The 24,657-nt window shown below is 38.1% G+C and overlaps 1 protein-coding gene across 1 annotated transcript; it reads right to left on the bottom strand.

The window, feature by feature from the left end:
* Positions 1 to 11,470: 11,470 nt before the first annotated feature.
* On the bottom strand, positions 11,471 to 15,836 carry LOC111907126 (uncharacterized). Its single transcript, XM_023902920.2, has 7 exons — positions 15,551 to 15,836; positions 13,699 to 15,431; positions 13,536 to 13,627; positions 12,263 to 13,380; positions 12,159 to 12,183; positions 11,901 to 12,048; positions 11,471 to 11,503 (listed from the first exon to the last, which is right to left on the bottom strand). Exons 1-7 carry the CDS (start codon positions 15,834 to 15,836, stop codon positions 11,471 to 11,473), a joined length of 3,435 nt encoding a protein of 1,144 aa, XP_023758688.2.
* Between the last annotated feature and the right edge of the window lie 8,821 nt (positions 15,837 to 24,657).

Raw genomic sequence — 24,657 nt, 5'->3', positions numbered from 1 at the left:
GTTTGACTTGTATTCCCCCCATAAAGTATTTAAAACATTTAAAATCATTTCAAAGGTTGATTAAAGGGGTATGAACTCACTTGTGGTGAGTTGTTCGAATTGCAGTGTCGGATACCGTGCTAGGTGGCAAACGGAGACTTGTTTACACGCACGAGCCTAGTTATCATATAATAAGCATATATATATATAACTAATTAGCCAAATAATAACTTAATAAAATAAGTTAAGACACTTACGAACATGTAAACACTTTTCATAAGTGTTAAAGGTCCTAATGGTTGCATCTAAGTTGCTACGGGACAAGGCAAAAGGGTTTGAAGCATCAAATGACCTTGTATAAGAGTTCACCACCCAACAAACCCCACCTTTGGAGTTTACGACCGTAAACCCATGAGTTTATGGCCGTGAACTCATCACTTGGTGGTTTTGGGTGTTTTAAGGTGCTATCTTGATCCTAGAATAAGCCTAGCTTTGTTGGAATAATCCTTGAAGTAGTTTAAGGCCCTAGAATGCTCCATAGAGGAGTTTACGGCCTAATGACCATATCCCCTAGAGTTTACGGCCATAAACTCCTATGGGGTGTTGGTTTTAATTCATTTGAGGCACTTGCACATGTAGGATAGCTTCCATGTTTTTATCTAAGGCTGAAGGGGACAAGAGGCACACATTTGTGCCTTCACTTGGAGTTTACGGCCCAAGTAATGTTCCTTGGCCGTAAAATCCCTTTAAGGGATGGTTTTGATGTCTTTTACTCCCCATTCAAGTCCTATGTGTTCAAGGGTAATTGTCTTAAAGCCTTAGAGGTGTTTATGGTGCATTTTACCCTTGGAAAAGGGGTTTACGGCCCAAGAGATATTCTTGGCCGTAAACTCCTATAAATCTATGATTTTGAAGTGTTTTGGTGTCCGAATTAGCTACAAGCACTAGAGGGTAATTGTCCTTAGGCTTTAGGGGTGATTTAGGGCACTTAAAGCCCTTGAAAAGGTGTTTACGGCCCAAGAAATGTCCTTGGCCGTAAACTCCTATTACTTGTGTTTCTTGAATGATTTCTAGCCTCTAATGATCATACACTAAGTCCTTAACTAGTTGCTTAACAAGAAAATGGGACTAGGTAGCCTTAAAGCTCCATTTTGGAGTTTACTCCCCAAGAACGTTCTTGGGCGGTAAACTCCCGGATCTTGCATTTTAAACATGTAATTGATGTTATAAAGCATATAACAAGTAATGAAACACATCTAGGAAAGTAGACTCACAATCTGGGATGAAAACCCGAAGATCTGTGAGAGAAAAATTGGCTTTTCTCTATTTGGAATTGTGAATAATGAATTAATTTAATTCAGAAAACTATTTATAGTCCTGAAATATTTTGGCAGAAAATATTTTTATTCTGGAAATAGGACTGTAACATTATGAAACTTGGAATGCTCAAATTTCACAAAACCAGGAGCATCCACTCTCCTGATATCTCCTTAAACGTAAACCCTAATGTACACAAACTTGTTCGGAAAAGTATGAAAATCACTGAAACTGGACTAGCTTCTATTGGATAGATAATGTTCGCACAAATGGAAATTTCGGGTAGTCACATCATCCCCCCGTTAGAAGGAATTTCGTCCCGAAATTAGAATTTAAGCAAATACGAAGTTACAAATAATTAAGCGAAAAGATGAGGGTATTTTAGTTTCATCTGATCCTCGCGTTCCCAAGTGAATTCTGGTCCTCGCTCGGCGTTCCAGCGAACCTTCACGATAGGGATACGGCTTTGTTTCGTCTGCTTGACCTCATGGTCCATGATCTCTACAGGTTCTTCCACGAAGTTGAGGCTCTCGTTGATCTCGATCTCGTCGAGTGGGATTACAAGAGTCTCGTCGGATAGACACTTTTTCAAGTTAGATACGTGGAATGTAGAATGTACGTTACGAAGTGTGTCGGGTAGGTCGAGTTTGTAAGCTACGGGGCCGACTCTTGCAAAAATCTCGAAAGGCCCTATGTACCTCGGATTAAGCTTCCCACGCTTGCCAAAGCGTATCAAGCCTTTCCAGGGTGAGACTTTGAGAAGGACTCGGTCTCCTACCTGAAATTCCAAAGGTTTTCTTCGTTTATCGGCGTAGCTCTTCTGTCGGTCTCTAGAGGCTTTCAATCGTTCACGGATCTGAACGATTTTCTCTGTCGTTTCCCGAATGATTTCCGGACCGGTGAGAGTACTGTCGGAAGCTTGCCCCCTAGCTAATTGGGTATCACCCACCTCAGCCCAGCACAGAGGGGATCTGCACTTTCGGTCGTAGATAGCTTCGAATGGAGCAGCCTTGATGCTCGTGTGATAACTGTTATTATAGGAAAATTCGACAAGGGGTAAATGAGTATCCCATGCTTTCCCAAAATCAATCACACAGGCTCACAACATATCTTCCAGTGTTTGAATGGTCCTCTCACTCTGTCCGTCGGTCTGTGGATGGTAGGCTGTGCTCATGTCCAGCCTTGTTCCTAGGGAATGTTGTAGTGATTGCCAAAATCTTGAGGTGAACCTACTATCTCTATCAGAGATAATGGACATAGGTACACATGAAGCCGTACAATTTCCCTAATGTATGTTCTCGTAAGTTTCTCCATCTTGTCAGTTTCTTTGATAGGCAAGAAGTGTGCAGACTTGGTCAATCTATCAACGATGACCCATATGGTGTCAAGTCCACCCGTTGTCTTGGGCAACTTGGTTATGAAATCCATAGTGATCCGCTCCCACTTCCATTCCGGAATCTCTGGTTGTTGCAATAAACCAGAGGGCTTCTGGTACTCGACCTTAACCTTTGCGCAAGTAAGGCATTTACTTACGAAGGTAGCAATCTCTGCTTTCATATTAGGCCACCAGTATAGCTTTTTAAGATCCAGATACATCTTATCTGAACCTGGGTGGACGGAATACCGAGTGTTGTGCGCCTCGGTCATGACCAAGTCTCGGAAACCACCGTGTTTCGGTGTCCAGATCCGGTTCATGAAATATAAAGCTCCGTCACCCTTGGCTTCTAAATTCTTGTCCATTCCTCTAAAGGATTCATTCGTCACATTTTCAGGCTTCATGGCTTCAAGTTGAGCCACCTGAATTTGCTTAGACAAATGTGAATGGATGGTTATTGATAATGACTTGACTTTGCGACTAGAATATTCCTTCCGACTTAGGGCGTCTGCTACTACGTTGGCTTTACCCGGATGATAACGAATATCACATTCGTAATCACTGAGTAGCTCGACCCACCGTCGTTGTCTCATGTTGAGCTCCTTCTGATCGAAAATATGTTGTAAACACTTGTGGTCGGTAAAGATAGTGCTTTTCTTTCCATACAAGTAATGTCTCCAGATCTTCAGAGCAAACACTACTGCTCCTAGTTCAAGATTGTGGGTCGTGTAGTTAACCTCGTGTGTCTTCAACTGTCTCGAGGCGTAGGCGATAACCTTACCTCGCTGCATCAGAACACATCTGAGTCCTTGATTTGATGCATCGCAATAGACTACGAAGTCTTCTATTCCTTCAGGAAGGGATAGTATTGGTGCGTTGCACAAGGCTCGTTTGAGCGTTTGGAACGCTCTTTCTTGTTTCTCTTCCCAGTTAAAGGCCACGCCTTTCTGGGTCAGGGTCGTAAGAGGTTTCGCTATTCGGGAGAAGTTCTGAATGAACCTGCGGTAGTAGCCAGCGAGACCTAGAAATTGACGAATTTCTATAGGCGTCTTGGGTGCTGACCAGTTCTCAATGGCTTTAATTTTGGATGGGTCCACGTGGATTCCCTCTTCGCTCACCACGTGTCCTAAGAATTCGACTCTTCGGATCCAAAGTTCACATTTCGATAACTTCGCATAAAGTTTCTCCTTTCGTAAAGTCTCTAGAACTTGTCGCAGATGATCGCCATGTTCTTTCTTACTTCGGGAGTAGATCAGGATGTCGTCAATGAAAACGATGACGAACTGATCCAAGTATGGTCGGCATACTCTATTCATCAGATCCATGAAGACTGCGGGCGCATTGGTCAATCCGAATGGCATCACCACGAACTCGTAATGTCCGTAACGAGTTCGGAAGGCTGTCTTCGGCACATCCTCTTCTAGCACTCGTAACTGGTGATATCCGGATCTCAGGTCGATCTTGGAAAAATAGTTCGCCCCTTGCAGTTGGTCGAATAGATCATCTATGCGTGGCAGAGGGTAACGATTCTTGATCGTCAATTTGTTGAGTTCTCTGTAGTCAATACACATACGGAATGATCCGTCTTTCTTTTTAACGAACAAGACCGGTGCTCCCCAAGGTGAGAAACTCGGTCTTATAAAGCCCTTGCTGAGCAGTTCGTTAAGTTGACCAGAGAGTTCCTGCATCTCAGCTGGTGCTAAACGGTAGGGCGACTTGGCAACTGGGGTAGCTCCTGGGACTAAGTCGATTCTGAACTCGACCTGTCGTTGCGGAGGTAACCCGGGTAGTTCTTCTGGGAAAATGTCGGGGAAGTCGCTCACTACTGGGATGTTCTTTAGTTCTTTCGTTTCTAAGTTCGTGTCGACGACGTGAGCAAGGAATGCGTGGTATTCTTTGCGCAGATATTTCTGTGCTTGAATACTTGATATAATGCGAAGACTCGCACCAGGTTTGTCGCCGTAGACTATAAGAGTTTCATTAGACGGGAGGTTTAGACGGACTGCTTTCTCGTAGCACATGATGTCGGCGCAATGAAGACTTAACCAATCCATGCCAATAATAATGTCGAAACTTTTTATTGAGATCGGCATAAGGTCGATTGGGAATGAATGGTTATCTAAGGTTAGGAGACAACCTAAGTATATGCTATTAGTACTTTCAGTTTTCCCATTGGCCATTTCTACTGTGAATTGTTCATTAAGTGCGTGTGGTTGTTGCTTAAGCATGCGAGCAAATTTGTGGTTTACGAAGCTTCGCTCCGCTCCACTATCGAACAGAATGCATGCATAGGAGTTATCAAGGAGGAACGTACCAGTCACCACTGTCGGGTCAGCAACTGCTTCCCTGTGGCCTATAGCTAGCACCCTCCCTGCTCCTCCATCATTCCTCGCTTTGGGGCAGTCCCTTTTAAAGTGGCTTGTTTCGCCACATCCATAGCAAGTTGGGCTCGCGCCTGAGCCAGGAACTTGGGAGATCGGTTGTGCCGGGAAGTTACAGAAACGGACGGTGTGTACTTTTATGTTGTAGTTAGAACACTGCATTTCACGGCAGGCGCCGTTGAAGTGGAATTTGCATTTGTTGCACTTCGGCAAACTTCCAGCATACTGCTTCCCTGGAGCAGTAGCAGCAGTAGGGGTTACCGCGGCATGTACTGCCACGATTTGTTGTCTTTTGGCAGCTCGCTGTTTTTTCTTCTCATCCCAGAATTTCCGCTTAGTGTCAGCGGGTTTGGAGGGTTCTGGGATGGCTAGGGTGGTTGTTGTTGCAGGGGTTTTGACTCCATGGTCAATGAGTCTTTGTACCAAACGCTTGGCACTGTTGAAGGTAGCGGGGTTCGATGAAAATACATTCCCCTGATACGGAGGCACTAGCCCCCATATGTACCGTTCGATCTTTTTCCCCTCAGTGGGAACCATATTGGGGCAGAGGGCCACCAGTTCACTAAATCGGGTAGTGTAAGCGATCACATTGGTGCCCTTCATGGTCAGGTTCCAGAGTTCATGTTCTAACTTCTGGACTTCGCCCCTCGGGCAGTATTCCTCAGTTATGAGGTCCTTCATCGTTTCCCAGGCAATGTCGTTAGCCACGACGAGTGTTAGGGCTTTAATGTGGCCGTTCCACCACGTTAAGGCTTTTCCCTCAAAGGTGCATGCGGCATATTTAACTTTGCACGCAGCAGGGCATGAACAGATTTCGAAGACTGATTCAGTCTTCTCGAACCATTGCGAGAGGGCAATGACTCCGCCGGTGCCATAGAAAGGCTTCGGCTTGCAGTTTGTGAAATCCTTGTAGGAGCACTCTCTCGAGCGCACAGGGATTTCGATCGGAATAGATTCAACAGGGGTTCCACCTCTGCTGGCGTCGGATGAGTGATACTGAGCCATGGCGGTTGCCACTGCTGCAGCTACGGCAGCATTCAAGGCTGCAGTATCGATGACTGGAGGCGGTGGAGGCGGTGGAGGTGCAGGATTATTCCTATTCCTGGGAGATTTGCGAGGAGGCATCTTTCAGCTATAAGTTTATAAAGATAAGAAAAATGGTAAGAATCAATTTGTAAGCAACGTGAGAGTGACACATGGACTAACTAACCATAGCCCAACAGTTGAATGAGTAATTGAAACATAACAAGGAATATTAGTAGGAAAACACAAGTGTATAGATTTTTCCCACATATTAGATAGATGTCAATCATACTGGTATTATAGATGTAACAAGTTCAGGGAAAATCGACCTAACAGTAGGTCTTACATCATACCAAATGGATAAGTTTGACAGTTCTTAGATTCCTAATTAGAGTACTGAAAGTTAGGAATATTTTACAGACAAGTGCTACTTAGAGCACAGATGTTTAAAGGCTAATCCCTAATCAAAAGACAGAGATGTACTAGACATCATCTAACAGCGATGGGAATTCCTCGGGCGAGCCCTGAGGTCGGACACTTGACGAAACACCTCTTTAAGGTGTCGATCCTGAGCTCTCTGACGAGCTCGAAGTTCCATGACCCCAGCTCGGGAGGCAGCCAGCTGTTGCTGCAGGGTTTCGTTGGTTCTCCGGGTCCGTTCCATGTCTTCTTCAAGATGGCGGATGCGGACTGTGTTGACACCTAAATTGGCATCAATCTCCATGACCCGGTCGATGGCTGCTCGACCTTGCTCGACATTACGAGCTATTCTGCGGATAATGACAGGCAGAGCTCGATCAGCAGAGCCACCATCGCTGACGTTGTAAAAGCTTCGGTCCCCTAAGTATGGTAAGGGTTGACCCTGTTCATCACTCCAGAGATTCAAGTTGGTTGCCCACATAGGAGTAGGACCTGGAAACGCTGGTCGAGGGTTGTTGTTCGGGGCTTGACCTACAAGCGGTAGGTTGTTGACTTCAGGCTCGGAGTCAGATCCATCAGAAAAGCCTTCTGCGAGGTGATCATCCAAAGGGATTGGATGCTCATCTTCGGGCTCTTCATCGATCCACCTGGCATTGCCTTCATTTGGAAAGTACGGGTCGCCATGATGGAATCCAGCCATTTAGATCTACGCGAGAAGAGAGGTATAAGAATATAGTATACGTGTAACTAGTAGTACAAAAATACACCTATTGTATTTTAAGTTTAAGTTCTACTGATCTTCTTGTGGTATTGTTGGTAAGTTTTTAGACTTGTTAACATATCACAACCATTCTAGGGCATATGCTAATCACTCCTAGAACCAGCATAGTTGATCAGGCTATGCCATTCCCAGGACTGACCATACATCCCCGAGCTTACTTTTGATATTTAACAATCGTAATACTTTTATTCTTGTCATTGTGACACTGATTTTAGTATGAATGTAGACTAGTATACTTAATTAAATATTTTAATATTTAAAGTATAGACTCTTGGTCAGAGTGTTTTAATCCCTTTTGGGTTTATAGATTAGTATATCTTTTATGGGTTGATATACTTGATTCACTATAAACAATGCTCTGATACCAATCTGTCACACCCCAAAACCAAGAACGGCGGAAACGTTCTGGGGCGGAGGACGTCATGTAAAGTATCACAACACAGTAAATGTAAATAAGCAAACAACATCATCCATTGCATTAAATATATAATTTTAATACAAGTGTGTTCTGTACAGTTATAGACACCAAAATAATGTAAAACAAAATAATATGAGATGAGTCTTGAATACGCTCCATCTTCTCAAAATCTGGCCTCGGTACCTGTCTACTGATGACCTGAGAATACAAGTTATTTTGAAAGAGTTTATCAGCATTAAGCTGGTGAGTTCATAAGTATTTTAGTGTCAATGTTTGTTATCAAAAACGTTTAAACCTGTCTCAATGTATAAGTTTGTAAAAATGTAAGTAAGTGTTTGAAAGTGTTTGTAAAAGTTTGAATCTCTCAGAAAATCCTATATTTTCTATTAAAGTAACCTTCTACCAAGGCTTAACTGTTTTGTATACTCGATTGTTGTAAAAGTGTGTAATCACCCAAGTGTAACTATCATTTAATAAAATATAGTTTGTACATTAATGCTTAAGTGAGGTTGTCACAAAATATGTAATCGGTAAATCATTGTAGTACTGTAGTTTTGTATAATAGGAACTACTGCTGTACTAACTACCTTAAACCGGATTTATATTAAGGTAAAATGTGATAAATTGCACCATGCTATCGACTGGTAACAATGACATAATGAATGGTCGTAATAACGAAATGACGTTTGGCACCCGCAGACCTGCAGGTCCGGCTGTAGCTAGCAGCAAGGTGTAGGATAGTCAATCCAGTATAGATCTATACGCAAACTCACGCTCTCCCTCCAAGAGAATTCTGGATACAACTCGGGCCATGACATTTAAGGCATGCTCCGACACAGTGGATCACAATTGTTAACGTATTCATGTATATGTAATGTTTCTCGTTCTAGTATAATTGTATATGTTCTCCTTCTAGTATAGATGTATATGTTCATGTTTCTAGTATAGCTGTATATGTTCATGTTTCTAGTATAGTTGTATATGTACATGTTTCTAGTATAGCTGTATATGTATGATCCTGTGTTACCCCGATGGTAACTAACTAATGATGTGTCTTGTACGGATGAATATGGAATTACTTTTATGTCTATATATGTATATTTGATATATAATTAATATTGAAACGACCTTCGGATGGTCATCCGAAATCCCACCAGACCACATCCAAATCGAGAAAAAGGAAATAGGGCGGATGGCATTCCTAAGCCCTTTAAACATTATTTATACATCTATACATATATGGGCATGCAATTGATAATATAAAGGCATAAATAAGTTTTCATAAGACATTTGAAAAATAAGTATTATTTCAAGAAAAGATCGACTTGATGTCAATCTATAAAACAATTTGAAGGCATAAGTTGATAAAACAGTTTAAGTATAAGGAATATATGTTGAATCACAGTTTATAAATAAGTTTGGAAAGTAAAAGAGTTTGTAAAACATTTCAAAGTAAAGCAGTTTGATAAATAGTTTGAACAGTGGTAAAATCATTGGTTTCCTAGTTATTAATCACATGTGATTAAATGCAATCACATGTGATTGAAGCAATAACTATAAGTGTTTGACTTGTATTCCCCCCATAAAGTATTTAAAACATTTAAAATCATTTCAAAGGTTGATTAAAGGGGTATGAACTCACTTGTGGTGAGTTGTTCGAATTGCAGTGTCGGATACCGTGCTAGGTGGCAAACGGAGACTTGTTTACACGCACGAGCCTAGTTATCATATAATAAGCATATATATATATATATATATATATATATATATATATATATATAACTAATTAGCCAAATAATAACTTAATAAAATAAGTTAAGACACTTACGAACATGTAAACACTTTTCATAAGTGTTAAAGGTCCTAATGGTTGCATCTAAGTTGCTACGGGACAAGGCAAAAGGGTTTGAAGCATCAAATGACCTTGTATAAGAGTTCACCACCCAACAAACCCCACCTTTGGAGTTTACGGCCGTAAACCCATGTGTTTATGGCCGTGAACTCATCACTTGGTGGTTTTGGGTGTTTTAAGGTGCTATCTTGATCCTAGAATAAGCCTAGCTTTGTTGGAATAATCCTTGAAGTAGTTTAAGGCCCTAGAATGCATCATAGAGGAGTTTACGGCCTAATGACCATATCCCCTAGAGTTTACGGCCATAAACTCCTATGGGTGTTGGTTTTAATTCATTTGAGGCACTTACACATGTAGGATAGCTTCCATGTTTTTATCTAAGGCTGAAGGGGACAAGAGGCACACATTTGTGCCTTCACTTGGAGTTTACGGCCCAAGTAATGTTCCTTGGCCGTAAAATCCCTTTAAGGGATGGTTTTGATGTCTTTTACTCCCCATTCAAGTCCTATGTGTTCAAGGGTAATTGTCTTAAAGCCTTAGAGGTGTTTATGGTGCATTTTACCCTTGGAAAAGGGGTTTATGGCCCAAGAGATATTCTTGGCCGTAAACTCCTATAAATCTATGATTTTGAGGTGTTTTGGTGTCCAAATTAGCTACAAGCACTAGAGGGTAATTGTCCTTAGGCTTTAGGGGTGATTTAGGGCACTTAAAGCCCTTGAAAAGGGGTTTACGGCCCAAGAAATGTCCTTGGCCGTAAACTCCTATTACTTGTGTTTCTTGAATGATTTCTAGCCTCTAATGATCATACACTAAGTCCTTAACTAGTTGCTTAACAAGAAAATGGGACTAGGTAGCCTTAAAGCTCCAATTTGGAGTTTACTCCCCAAGAACGTTCTTGGGCGGTAAACTCCCGGATCTTGCATTTTAAACATGTAATTGATGTTATAAAGCATATAACAAGTAATGAAACACATCTAGAAAAGTAGACTCACAATCTGGGATGAAAACTATTTATAGTTCTGAAATATTTTGGCAGAAAATATTTTTATTCTGGAAATAGGACTGTAACATTATGAAACTTGGAATGCTCAAATTTCACAAAACCAGGAGCATCCACTCTCCTGATATCTCCTTAAACGTAAACCCTAATGTACACAAACTTGTTCGGAAATGTATGAAAATCACTGAAACTGGACTAGCTTCTATTGGATAGATAATGTTCGCACAAATGGAAATTTCAGGTTGTCACAGCATCTATCATTTTATGCAACCCAATTGAGACTTTTGAACATTTCATTTTTGGCACTATTTTTATTATATCAAAAATAGATTATCATAGTTGTCTTTAGGTCATTATATTGACTTGAAATATCGGGTTGTCACAAGGTTTGATGAGCATTGTATAATTCTTTTTTTTTTTTTAAAGAGCCAAAGCTCAGCAAACTTTATTAAAAGGAATAAAAGAATACAAACACCAAAAAGTCAAACAAAATACAAATATAACCAACCTATCCATAACCAACTACCAAACCACTTCCTAATAATAAGAAATAACCACTCACAAACCCAAAAATCCCTAAAATCCTTAAAGGTAGCCCAAAGACTTATTGAAAGAGGGAAAAAAGGTAACTTCACCCCCTTGCACCAACCAAAACCCCAAACATCAAAAAAACCAAAGCAAGGGGTAAGGCCTTTAAAAAAACCCTCAGTCCATAAGCTAACCTTTAAGAAAAAACCCCTCAAACCCATAACCCACATAACACAATACACAAGGTAAAACCAATAAAAGATAACACAAATAAACATCTCAAAACATAAATAACAAAAAAAACCCTCAAAAAAACTTTTCCCAAATCTCCTGTCACAATCCTTTTTCTCCGTCCTCCTTAAAGTCTTCATCAGGAAATCCACTATCTTCTTATAGCTATTGCCCACCACCATCCATTGCAATACCTTTCTGCACCACAAACACAAAATGAAACACAACAAAATAACACCAAACCACCAGTGAATCAGATTAAGTTTCATACTAGACATGGCATCAATAACATGTCTAGGATTCTCTCTTTGGGTAATCTCAATTAAGATCATATCCAAATAGAAAATCCCATAGGTACAAGTCACATGATTTGAGAGTAAACTCTCCAACCAGTAACATATTCCGTCAATTCCTTTGTATAAGTATTTATTCCCAAAATACCCCCACCAAATTCCATTAATTATATCTTCCTTTATAATCTACCACCATTGCCAAACCCAAAAACAAAACCAATCAATCACCAAATTGTTAAACCAGAAAACGACCTCCATTATTTAACATTCTCTATTCCCGAAATACCCCATATCATATAAACCTTATTATTGACCATTTTAGCTCTTTTCCTTAAACCCAACAGCTTTAAACGAATCTCATTTTCAATACTAGCTATAACCCCCTCAACCGAAATTCTTCTAGAGCCAAAAAGTCTAGAGTTTCTCTCCCTCCAAATATGAGAAACACAGCTAGCAATCATACATTTGATGATCAAATTCTCACCAGTCTTCAAATTAAGCAATCTACTTAACTTTAAGATCAGATCATTCCATTATTCCGTCAACAAATTAAAACCCACCTTAATGCAGAAATACCCCCAAATTCTGGAGGTATAATCTCAATTAAAGAATAAATGATTATGAGAATCAGGCACCAAATCACAGAACGGACACAACAATTTACCAGCCACTTCCCAACCTCTAACCCTATCCTGTGTTTTTAATCTATTCAGAACAGCCATCCACAGTATAAAAGAATTGCGAGGGGTACAATTGTTGTACCAAACAATATCATGCCAAGGAACTATGTTTCCAAAGTTATTTAAATCACTCCACACCTGTTTACATGAGAATTTTCTACATATACCCTTCTTATCCCTCCATCCAACAACATCATTCATATTAGAATCAATGCAAAACATGGGAGCTTCTGTTAATCTGGGGAATTTATTAACCCATTCAATCGGCCAGGAATAAGTATCAAAATCAAGAACAACACAAACTAAAGATGAATCACTAAGCCCATTACTAACCCAATCTCTTCTAGGAATAATTGTACAAAGAATACCAATTGGATGCCACCAATCATGCCATAAAGCAGTGTTCCCTCCATTTCCCACACACGAAACAACATGAGGCCTAACAGTTTTTCTTATCTCCAAAAACCTCTTCCATGTCCATCTCATACTTTTTTTCTGCAAAATATCCCAAAAATTCCTGCTTCCTATATAATTGATTCTCACCCACTGCACCCACAAGGAATTTTTGTTATTAATCACATTCCAAACATGTTTAGCAAGCAAAGCATCATTCCATCTCCTTAAATTCTTAATTCCCAGTCCACCATACTCCTTAGGCTTGCAGATATCTTGCCACTTGACTTCAGCTTTCCCCTTGACTATCTCACCATTAGCCCATAAAAAACTTCTGCACATCTTTTCAATCTCATTAATAGTAGCAATGGGAATTTTAAAAATCGAAGCCCAATAAACGTGAATAGAAGTTAAGACCGAGTTAATGAGTTGCAACCTGCCAGCAAACGATAAGGTCTTACTCTTCCAATTGAAAATTCTCATCTTAATCTTTTCAATCAACTTTTTACAATCTCTTTCAAACAACTTAGTAACACACATAGGAACCCCCAAATATTTAAACGGAAATCTCCCAACATCAAAAAGAAGGATACCCAAAATAATCCTTCTCATATTAGGCTTAACACAACTAAAATAAATCTGACTTTTTTCCGTACTCACCTTCAGCCCTGACACCTTTTTGAATTCATCAAGAGCATCCCTTATAATTCTGACCGAATGCCCATACACTTACTATGGAACTTAAAATTCTGAGATTCTTCAATAAGCTTACCCATAATGATATTAAACACCTCCATAACTATAGTAAATAGGTAAGGAGATAAAGGATCTCCCTGCCTAAGACCTCTCTTTCCTTCAAAATACCCATGATCTTCACCATTAAAATTAAGCATGAACCACGAGGAAGAAACACAAGCCATAATCCATTTAACCATGACTGAATGAAACCCAAATCCCTGCAAAATTCTATTAAGAAAACTCCAATCCACCGTATCATAAGCCTTTTGTATATCAATCTTTATAGTACATTTAGGAGCTCCCCTCTTTTTTTGTACCCCACCATCAGCTCCTGAGCAAGGAGAATATTGTCCAAGATAGATCTACCAGGAATGAAAGCTGACTGATTATTACTAACAATATCACCCAAACAATTTCTAATCCTGTTCACTATAATCTTACTGATACACTTATAAAAAGTATTACAGCTAGCTATAGGTCTAAAATCAGAAACTTTCCTCGGAACCTCCACTTTAGGAACCAGAACTAATCTCGTAGCATTGATCCCCTTCAACAATTTTCCAGTCCAAAAGAATTCTCTCACAGCCTTACACACCTCCGGACCAACAATGCACCAAGTACTTTTAAAATTTTTTGAAGAATACCCATCAGGGCCAGGGGCACGATTGTCATCTATATCAAACATTGCAGCTTTAATTTCTTCATCAGTAACCACTCTAATCATATTAACAGCCACCCTACTATCCAATTTTTTAGGAAAAACATCATCATTTAATCCCGACAGATCAGTATCTTCCTTACAACCCAAAAACTTATTAAAATGAGAAACAAACTTATCTTTCATAGCCTTCCCACTCACCCATCTGCCATCTTCATTCAGAACCATCTGAATACGATTACTATTACCCCTGCTTTTTACAATTCTAAGAAAGAACTTAGAATTATTGTCCCCTTCCTGTAACCATTTAATCTTAGCACACTGAGCATGAAGTTTTTCTTCATCATTACAAGCAACATTAAAATCTAAGAGAATATTAGCATGCTCTTCCCTAATCTTGCAATCAAAAGGATTACTGTAAATTTCTTGTTGTTTACATTCCAACTCTTTTCTTAACTTCTGAATTCTTTTCCCAGCACCCCAATGTTTATTACACAGCTCCCTGCAATGTTTTTTGAGAATCTTCAACTTTTGAGTCACTTTAAACATAAAGAAACCATCAATATTATTATCCCAAACCTCCTTAACCAAAGGAAGAAACTCCTCCTTCTCAGAAATAAAATTAGCAAATCTAAAAGAAGGCTTCCACTTCACTTTATCAACAGGTAAATTTAAAATAGCAGGACAATGATCCGAATTTCTATATGGTTTAAAAACAGCATGGGCAAGAGGATGGTCAGAAATAAATTTCAAATTGACCATAACTCTATCAAGCTTCTTCAAAAGACCCATATTCCCAGCAGGAGTTTTGTTCCATGTAAACTGAAAACCATAAGAATTCAGGTCCTCAACTTCAATAAAACTTAAACAATCAACAAAATCTTCAACTCCTTTGGGTGTTTTAGAACAGCCTTCAGAATATTCCGATGGTTTTAAAGCAACATTAAAATCACCTAATAAACCCCAAGCTTCCTTCTTAACAACCAAGCTATGTTTCTTCAAATTATCCCAAAGCAATCTTCTTTCAAGGTAATTCAAAGCAGCATATATAAAAGACAAATACATGCCACCATCAGAATCACAAAATTTAACATAATAGTGGATAACCTGTTTGGATTGAGAAATCATCATCACATCAAAAAGTCTAGGATTCCACCCCACTATAATTCTAGTACCAGCCTCACAGCTATTATTATTAGAAACCCAATCCCACTGCCCAAAAGTCTTAACACAAACATTTTTAAGATTTAAGACATTGACATGAGATTCAACCACAACACAAATACCAAGGTTATTACTCCTAATAACATCAATAACCTCTTTCTGCTTAACAGATTTATTCAAACCCCTAACATTCCAAGCACCTATAGACATCATTGAGAAATAATAGAGTTTTTGGCATTTACCTCCTCAAATGCCTGAGAACTGTCCATCTTGCTGATATTGTTTTCCGATACCATCCTGCGTTTCTTTATTTTATTACTTTCATATCCTTTTTTCTCCCCCTCTCCCTTAATTGACAGAAGCATTTTATTATTCACAATTTCATTAGAACCCATATCAGCACTACCACAATCTTCAATCTGATGAATAACTAACTTCTCATTCTTAGCATCCTCTTCCATTTTATCCAAAACTTCCTCTTCAATCTCTCCCAAAATTTCAAAACTGTTTTTATTACTAAAGCTATCTCCTATTTTTGTCACACTAACAAGACATTTATTACCCTCCTTTCTTTTATTATCCTTTTTAATTACATACTCCTGCATTTTATTCTCCTTTAACCCCTAACTACCAATCAAATCCTGCCCATTAGCAAACTTCTCATAATTTCTGTTCTTTTCTAAATTCCAATGACTTACTCCTTTATTGTTCCAATTCCAATTCTGCCCTTTACCATTTCCACCTCTATGCCCATTATTGCCTTTTGAATTATTACCCCTTCTCTAATTCCCATTCTTCCCATTATTCCTCTGACTATTCGATTGATTATAACCCTCCTGAGCCTTGCTAGTGCCTTCACCATTATCGCTATCTATCACCTTCTTATGTCTGACTTCTGTAAATCCATCCCCACTAACCACTTCTTTCCCTTTATTGTTCATTAAGTTTCTCTCACCCCCATTCTTAGCCACTTTCTCAACATTCATAGCTGCAGCACAAACTTTATCCATATGCCCATAAACTTTACAATGATTTCATCTAGAAGGAATCCAAGCATATTCAACATCAAAACTTTGTATCACAGCAGAATTAGAAACAAAATCCCATGTAGAAATATCAATCTTCTTTCTCCATTCCTTCCCAGTTGCCATTTCAACAAGAATTCTAGCATAAGCATTCCTTCCTTTATGTTCCAAACACATTTCCTCCGTAAAAGAGTCAAAAGCCAAAGGAATCCCTATCTTACTAGCAATTCTACATAAATTTTCACCACTCTATACTTCCAAAGGCAAATCAAAGATTTTAATCCATACCGGAATTTTATCATGCTTATTCTTAGTTAATGTCAATCCTGGTCTCCACCTTTGAAGAAATAATGGCATATTATTAAACAATAACCATGGACTGCCCTCCAAAATAGATAACATCCCCTGCTCATCACTGAATTTAAAAAAGAAAAATCCTTTGTTGTTCATAAAAACCTCTTCCAGACCCACATTCTTCCACAACCTTCTAACTTCTTTCTGAACCACAGGAAACGCCAACTTCTTATCAATCATATATCCATAAAGAGTATTAGTATATGGAATACTTGCATTCTTCATATTCTCAATCGGTATAATTACAGGTCCATCATCTTCACCATTTTCCCCTGGAATGAATCTAACATCAATCTTACCCTTATGTCTATTACCCTTTAGCGCACCCGCATAAGAATTCAACAAATTCCCCTGCATTTTCACCTTCCACCTTTTTTCAATTATTAGCATCCCCCAAAATAGAGGGAAGCAAATTAATGCTATTAATAACAGTACCAGACTTCATTTTGCAACTAGTTTCCATATTAATCATAGCATTAACCTCTTCTTCCATCTCAATTTCCTCATCTACACTAGTATCATCCTCACTTGAATCATTTTCCCCCTCCTCTTCAGAAGAACCATCATCATCAGTATTACTTTCCTTCTCATTGACTTTCTTTTTCAAATTTGACATATCAACATCCATTTCCTGATTCTTCTCACTGTCTACATCCTTCCCCATAGACTTCTCCACCTTCAAATCACTAAGAAATTGAAAGCCAATCCCCAGAATAAATTCTTCATTACTAATAACAATCTTATCCCCATCATCTCTTGTCACACCCCAAAACCACGAACGGCGGAAACGTTCAGGGGTGGAGGACGTCATGTACAGTATCACAACAGTGTAATATAATAAACAAGCAACAACATCATCCATTGCATTATAAGTAAAGTTTCAATACATGTGTGTTCTTTCAGTGTAGTAAGACACCAAAAATATACAAGCAAAATAAAAGACGAGACTTGTCTGCTCCGTCTTCTCAAAACCTGGCCTCCGTACCTGTTTACTGGTGACCTGAGAATACAAGTTATTTTGAAAGCGAGTATCAGCTTTAAAGCTGGTGAATTCATAAGTATATAAGTGTCATTGCCTTGTTTGTGAAAATCTGTTATGAAGGCCATGTAAATCGTTAAATGAAAATGTTGATGTAAGTATGAAATCCCTAGAAAAACCCTTATTTTCTATAAGTATGAAATGTAGTCTTCTACCAAGACCCGAATGTTCTGTATGTATGAGGTGTAGTCTTCTACCAAGACCCGAATGTTTTGTAAGTGTGAAGTATAGTCTTCTACCAAGACCCGAATGTTCTATTTGTAAAATGATAGTTTTTCCTTTGTGTAGACTAGTACTAAAAGTGCTTAGTCTAACTCATCGTTTATGTGAACGTGTCACAAAATAAAGTAAACAGGAAAAATGTAATATTGTAAGTGTTGTCACTGGGTACTAGGACCAACACTACATCGCATTAAGCGAAATGTATAACCTAATGAACATCCAAAGATAGTCCAATTGTCCTCTGTAGCAGCAGCAGGTGGGTGGAAGGGTTAGTCCCAAATCGATTTCCTAATATAAGTAGTAACCTTAGACCTCTGAAGATGGTCATCGACCACTGGTGCTAATTAGTGGGATTCAGAATGGTAAGTCCCGCCTAGCTATCCCCTGGACCCGAGATAGGAAAGACAATTTACACAGTAACTACTAATAAATCATCCTCTTAGTTCTAAGTACAAGTATCCAAGGTAAGTAAATACAAGATAATGCACCTATGTAGAAGTGTTCCTGTATGGTATTCATGTAAGTGTGTTCATGTAACAGGTAATTATATATAAACATATTCATGTATCATGTAATCCTAAGTACGTGTACTCATGTATCATGTAAGGTATTGGTATAGACTCATGAATGAACTGACTCTTGTGTGATTCTTGTAGTAGTAATAATGTTTGATATCTTCTAACTATTCCTATGATAATTAACTGGAAGGTAAGTGGTTGTTCAAGTAGATTTATGCACCCTCGATACACCAGGGTGTGGGAAACTGAACGAAGGATGAAAACTATAATCTCTATCATATAATGAACATATGCGCATAAGTATAGTTTGATTCTAGAAGGTAAAATAATGGTTTTGCAAGATATCTAGGAGTTTTGAACAATAATTAAGAATGACTTGATGTAATTTGAATAAACATTTCAAAGGTAAAACATTTGGTAACAATGTGCTTTTAAGATGTAAAACATTTCATGCATCACATTTTGTAGCATGTGAAATCTGTTAAATGACAAACACAGTTATAAAATACATATCGATGATTTAATAACATGTTTGCTTCTACTTGTATTCCCCCCCCCCCCCCCCCCCATTAAAGCATTTAAAATCATTTAAAACATTGATTAGGGGTATGAACTCACCTGCAGTAAGTGACCGGAATTGAACGGACTGTTATCGTACGGAAGGATCGGGCAAGAGCTTGGTGTCAAGTGAAGACTTAGACACACAAAAAGATCCTAATTACATATGAAAACATATGTATATAAATAATTAGGGATTAAATCACTAATTATACAAGTATAAACATTTAAACGCGAAGAAAGCACTTTTGGTCAAGTGCTAGGAGGCTAATGGGTTGCAACAAAGGAGTGCAATGTCCCTAATGGAAGTTTAAGGTCTAATGACCATACTCATTGGAGTTTACGGCCCAGGGGAGTAAGCTCCTGGCCGTAAACTCTCAACCAAGGCTTGAAATGGTGCTTAGAATTACTACAACTCTAGTGGGAATTGTTTCAAGGCTTATACAAGTGTTTGGGCACCATATTGACTCCTTTGGGGAGTTTACGGCCCAAAGACCCTTTTACCTTGGAGTTTACGGCCGTAAAATCCCTTGGGAGGGTTCTTATGGTGCTTTCAAGTCTCTATAATAACTAGGAACAATTCTAGGCTTTAGTACTTGGCTTTATGGCACCATTTGGTACCATTTAATGGAGTTTACCGCCTTGGAAACTTTTGGGCCGTAAACTCCCTCACACATGGGGTTCTAAATGTTTTAGCTAGTCCATAACTCACTTAGGTACATGCCCAAAATGTCTCTTGGCTTAAGGAAGTGCTTAGGGTGTCCTTTGACCCCTTTATGGGAGTTTACGACCCAAGAACCACTCTTGGCCGTAAACTCTTCAATACTTGTGATTTTCTTATGTTTCCTAGGTCCTAAACACATTAAGGTATTTGTCTAAAATAGATTCCAAGCCTTTGGGGGTGATTAGGGCACTCTTAGCCCTTGAAAAAGGGGTTTACGGCCCAAGAGCATATCCTTGGCCGTAAACTCCTAAAACTATATGGTTTTGATTGATTTCTAGTCTCAAATGTTCATACATATCATCCTAAGCTAGTTACCTAACAAGGAAATGGGACTAAACGGCCTTAGAGCTTGATTTTGGAGTTTACTCCCCAAGAACGTTCTTGGGCGGTAAACTCCCGGATCTCATGTATTTGACATGTAAATAATGTTATTAAGCATATAACAAGTATTAAAACACATCTAGGAAAGTAGACTCACAATCTGGGATGAAAACCCGAAGATCCGTGAGAGAGAAATTGGCTTTTCTCTAATTGGAATTCAACTAATGAACCAATTTGGTTCAGAATTCTATTTATAGTCCTGAGATTTTTGGCAGAAAATATTTCTATTCTCGAAGTGGATTCTAATGACCTAGAGTAATGGAATTACAGTGTTGCACAAAATCCTAGTGCATCCACTCTCCTAATATCTCTTTAGGTGTAAAACCCTGAAAACTGCCAAACTTATACCATAAGTCTGAATTTTCACTGTAACTTGTCTACTTCTATTGGCTTGATATGGTTTGTTCAGAATGGAAATTTCGGGTTGTCACATCTCTAGACTTCACAACTTCATTTTCAACCAACTTAGAACTATCATGTTTATTGACATCAATCACCGCAATATTAGGATTCACCCTAATCATTTCACTAGTAACATTCTTCAATTCCAAATTAGGATCCTGTAAATCATTACTCAATTTCGACCCATCCCAATTTTTCATCAAATTAGCAGTGTTACCTGAAGGAATAGATACAACTTGATCTCCATCATTTTTCACCTCCCCAGCAGCACCATACTTCAATCCCTTCACTTTGCAATCAGATCTAGGAATAGAAATGTGAGAATCCGAATCCCAGGCTGATACAGATTCCAAATCATCTCACGATACCTCTTCATAACCTTCTTCATTGTCGTAATCCTCAGCATCCATCGACGATAACCCATCCACCAACTTCCGAACTCTGTTCTTAACTCTGAAAGCTTTCCCCTCCATTTTCCATTCAGCTTTACCTATCCCTGACGCAACAGCTCCAGACACACTTGGCTTACGACGAGCTTTATAGATCGTAGCTGAAGTTTGATCAATAACCTGAGGAGGAACTAACTCATTCACATCCACTTCAGTCCTAACATACCGGACAGCAGCACTTTTATCCGGAGGTTTAACTTTTACTTCCTTCAATCGATCCGCTTTGGATGATGCACCCATTAGGACAATGGAAACAGAAGAGAAATTGCTTCACCGAGAAAATGAAATTCGTCGGAAAAGTAGCACCAATGAACCGAAAACTAGATCGCACCACCGATAGAGAGAATCAGGGGAAGAGAGAGGCATTATTTAATTCTTGAGTTCCACAACAGAAGTCTATGCAATTTAGCAAAGCTTTGATGAGCGTTGTTTAATACTTGAGTTCTACAATAGAAGTAGTCTATGTAATTTAGCAAAGCTTTGATGAACATTGTTTATTTCTTGAGTTCCACAATAGAAGTCGACGCAATTTAGCAAAGCTATAATGTGCTTCGTTTAATCTTTGTTGTACATTAGAAGTCTATACAATTTAGCAAAACTTTGACTAGCATGTTTTAATTATTGGGTTCTACAATAGAAGTTGTTTATGCAATTTAGCAAATCTTTGATGAGCATTGTTTAGTTCTTGAGTTCCACAATGAAGTACTCTATGTAATTTAGCAACGCTTTGATCAGCATTGTTTAATTCCTGAGTTCCACAATAGAAGTCTACGCAATTTAGCAAAGCTATTATGAGCTTCGTTTAATTTTTGTGTCTCACAATAGAAGTCTATGCAATTTAGCAAAACTTTGATTAGCATTATTTAATTATTAGGTTCTATAATAGAAGTAGTCAATGAAAATTAGCAAAGCTTTGACGAGCATTGTTTAATTCTTGAGTTCCACAATAGAAGTCTATGAAATTTAGCAAAGCTTTGATGAGCATTGTTTAATTCTCGAGTTCCACAATAGAAGTGTATGTAATTTAGCAAATCTTTGATGAACATTGTTTACTTTTTGAGTTCTACAATAGAATTAGTCTATGGAATTTAGCAAAGCTTTGATGAGCATTATATAATTCTTGATTTCCATAATGGAAGTCTATCCAGTTTAGCAAAGTTTTTATGAGCATTGTTTAATTATTGAGTTCCACAATAGAAGTTGTCTATGAAATTTAGCAAAACTTTGAAGAACAATGTTTAATTCTTGAATTACACAATAGAAGTCTACGCAATTTAGCAAAGCTTTGATGAGCTTCGTTTAATTCGTGTGTCCCACAATATAAGTCTATGCAATTTAGCAAAGCTATGATGAGCATTGTTTAATTCTTGGGTGTTACAATAGAAGTAGTCTATGTAATTTAGCAAAGCTTTGATGAACATTGTTTAATTTTTGAGTTCCATAATAGAAGTCTATGCAATTGAGCAAAGCTTTGATGAGCATTGTTTACTTTTTAAGTTCTACAATTGAATTAGTCTATGCAATTAAGCAAAGCTTTGATGCGCATTGCATAATTCTTGGTTTCCACAATAGAAGTCTATCCACTTTAGCAAAGCTTTGATGAGCATTGTTTACTTTTTGAGTTCTACAACAGAATTAGTCTATGCAATTTAGCAAAGGTTTGATGAGCATTGTATAATTCTTGATTTCCACAATAGAAGTCTATCCCGTTTAGCAAAGTTTTTTTGAGCATTGTTTAATTCTTGAGTTCCACAATAGAAGTTGTCTATGCAATTTACCAAAGCTTTGATGAGCAATGTTTAATTCTTGAAATCCATAATAGAAGTCTACACAATTTAGCGAAGTTTTGATGAGCTTCATTTTATTCTTGTGTCCCACAATAGAAGTATATGCAATTTAGCAAAGCTAGGATGATCATTGTTTAATTCTTGGGTTCTACTATATAAGTAGTCTATGTGATTTAGCAAAGCTTTGTTGAGCATTGTTTAATTCTTGAGTTCCACAATAGAAGTCTATGCAATAGCCTTGATGAGCATTATTTAATTCTTGAGTTCCACAGTAGATGTAGTGTATGCAATTTATCAAACCTTTGATGAGCTTTGTTTAATTCTTGAGTTTCACAATAGAATTCTATGCAATTTAGTAAAGCTTTGATGAGCATTGTTTACTTTTTAGAGTTCTACAATAGAATTAGTCTATGCAATTTAGCAAAGGTTTAATGAGCAGTGTGCAACTCTTGATTTCCACAATAGAAGTCTATCCAGTTTAGCAAAGCTTTTATGAGCATTGTTTAATTCTTAAGTTCCACAATAGAAGTTGTCTATGTAGTTTAGCAAAGCTTTGATGAGCAATGTTTAATTCTTGAATTCCACAATAGAAGTCTACGCAATTTAACAAAGCTTTGATGAGCTTCGTTTAATTCGTGTGTCCCACAATAGAAGTCTATGCGATTTAGCAAAGCTATGATGAGCATTGTTTAATTCTGTCACACCCTAAAACCGGAATGACGGAAACGTTCGGGGGTGGGGGACGTCATGTACAGTATCACAATGAAGCATAGTAGTAAACAAGCAACAACATCATCCATTGCATTAATAATATAATTTAATACAAGCGTCTTATGTGAAGTTTATAAGACCCTAAAAATGTAAATCAAAATAAGAGATGAGTCTTGAACGAGCTCCATCTTCTCAAAACCTAGCATCGGTACCTGTCTACTGATGACTTGAGAATACAAGTTATTTTGAAAGAGTTGATCAGCTTTAAAGCCGGTGAGTTCATAAGCATTTTAGTGTCATTGTTTGTAAACTTTTTTGTAAGTGTTGGATGTATAAGTTTGTAAATGTTTATAGTAAATGTTTGTATTTCCTAGAAAATCCTATATTTTCTACTAAACGTAGCCTTCTACCAAGACATCAAATGTTCTGTATGTTTGTCTCTTGTAAGAGTGTATATTTTCCCAAGTGTGACTATCATTAACCAAAAATATAGTTTCTACATTACCGTTTATGTGAGAATATCACAATTTGAATGTAATGGGGAAATAATAATAGTATTGTAGTGTTGTATTAAAGTAACTACTGATGTACTATCTACCTTAAACCAATTGTTATTTAAGGTATAATGTGAAATGGTTGCACCATACTTTCGACTAATAACACGACGATGAAAGACGTCGGAAGAAATGACATTTGGCACCCGTAGACTTGCAAGTCCCACTGTAGCGAACAACAAGGTGTAGGATAGTCAATCCAGTATAGATCTATACACAAATTCATGCTCTCCCTCCAGGAGACTCTGGATACAAATCAAGTTGTGGCAATGATGCCATGCCCCGAACAATGGTTCACATTTAAGTTATTGTATACTTATATATGTAATGTATGTACTAGAGTATTGTATGTTCTCTCTGTCTAGTATGTAGTGTATTCTCTCTGTTTCTCATATAGTATGTTCTGTTTCTGTAACACCAGCAAAATTAGGGTCAAAATTAAACTTTTATAAAACTATAATTAGGATATACCAAGTGGTATTAATCGTAACAAGGTTTCCAAAAATATAAAGAATACTAAAATTCGAGTTATAACGAAGAAGTTATGACCGATCGAAGATCCGCGACAATACTGGTAAAACACTGTTAAGCGTAAAATACGAAATCCCGATAAAATACTTTTTAGCCTTAGGTATCTAAATGAAAGTCATAGATATCATTAAATCATGAACATACATAAAAAGAACGCCCAAATCTGACTTC

Source organism: Lactuca sativa, chromosome 6, assembly GCF_002870075.4.
Source record: "Lactuca sativa cultivar Salinas chromosome 6, Lsat_Salinas_v11, whole genome shotgun sequence".
Lineage (NCBI taxonomy): Eukaryota > Viridiplantae > Streptophyta > Magnoliopsida > Asterales > Asteraceae > Lactuca > Lactuca sativa.
The sequence above is the reverse complement of the archived record's forward strand: the minus strand, read 5'-3'. Positions and strand labels throughout refer to the sequence as shown.

Excerpts from the sequence above, each read along its gene's own strand:
- LOC111907126 (XM_023902920.2), bottom strand. The coding sequence starts at position 15,836 with ATGCAGGAGTATGTAATTAAAAAGGATAATAAAAGAAAGGAGGGTAAT. Across the intron at positions 15,432-15,550 it reads GGAGAAAAAAGGATATGAAA|GTGCTTGGAATGTTAGGGGT; the intron begins GTAATAAAATAA and ends TGATGTCTATAG. Across the intron at positions 11,504-11,900 it reads CTAAAATGGTCAATAATAAG|AAAGGTATTGCAATGGATGG; the intron begins GTTTATATGATA and ends TTTGTGGTGCAG.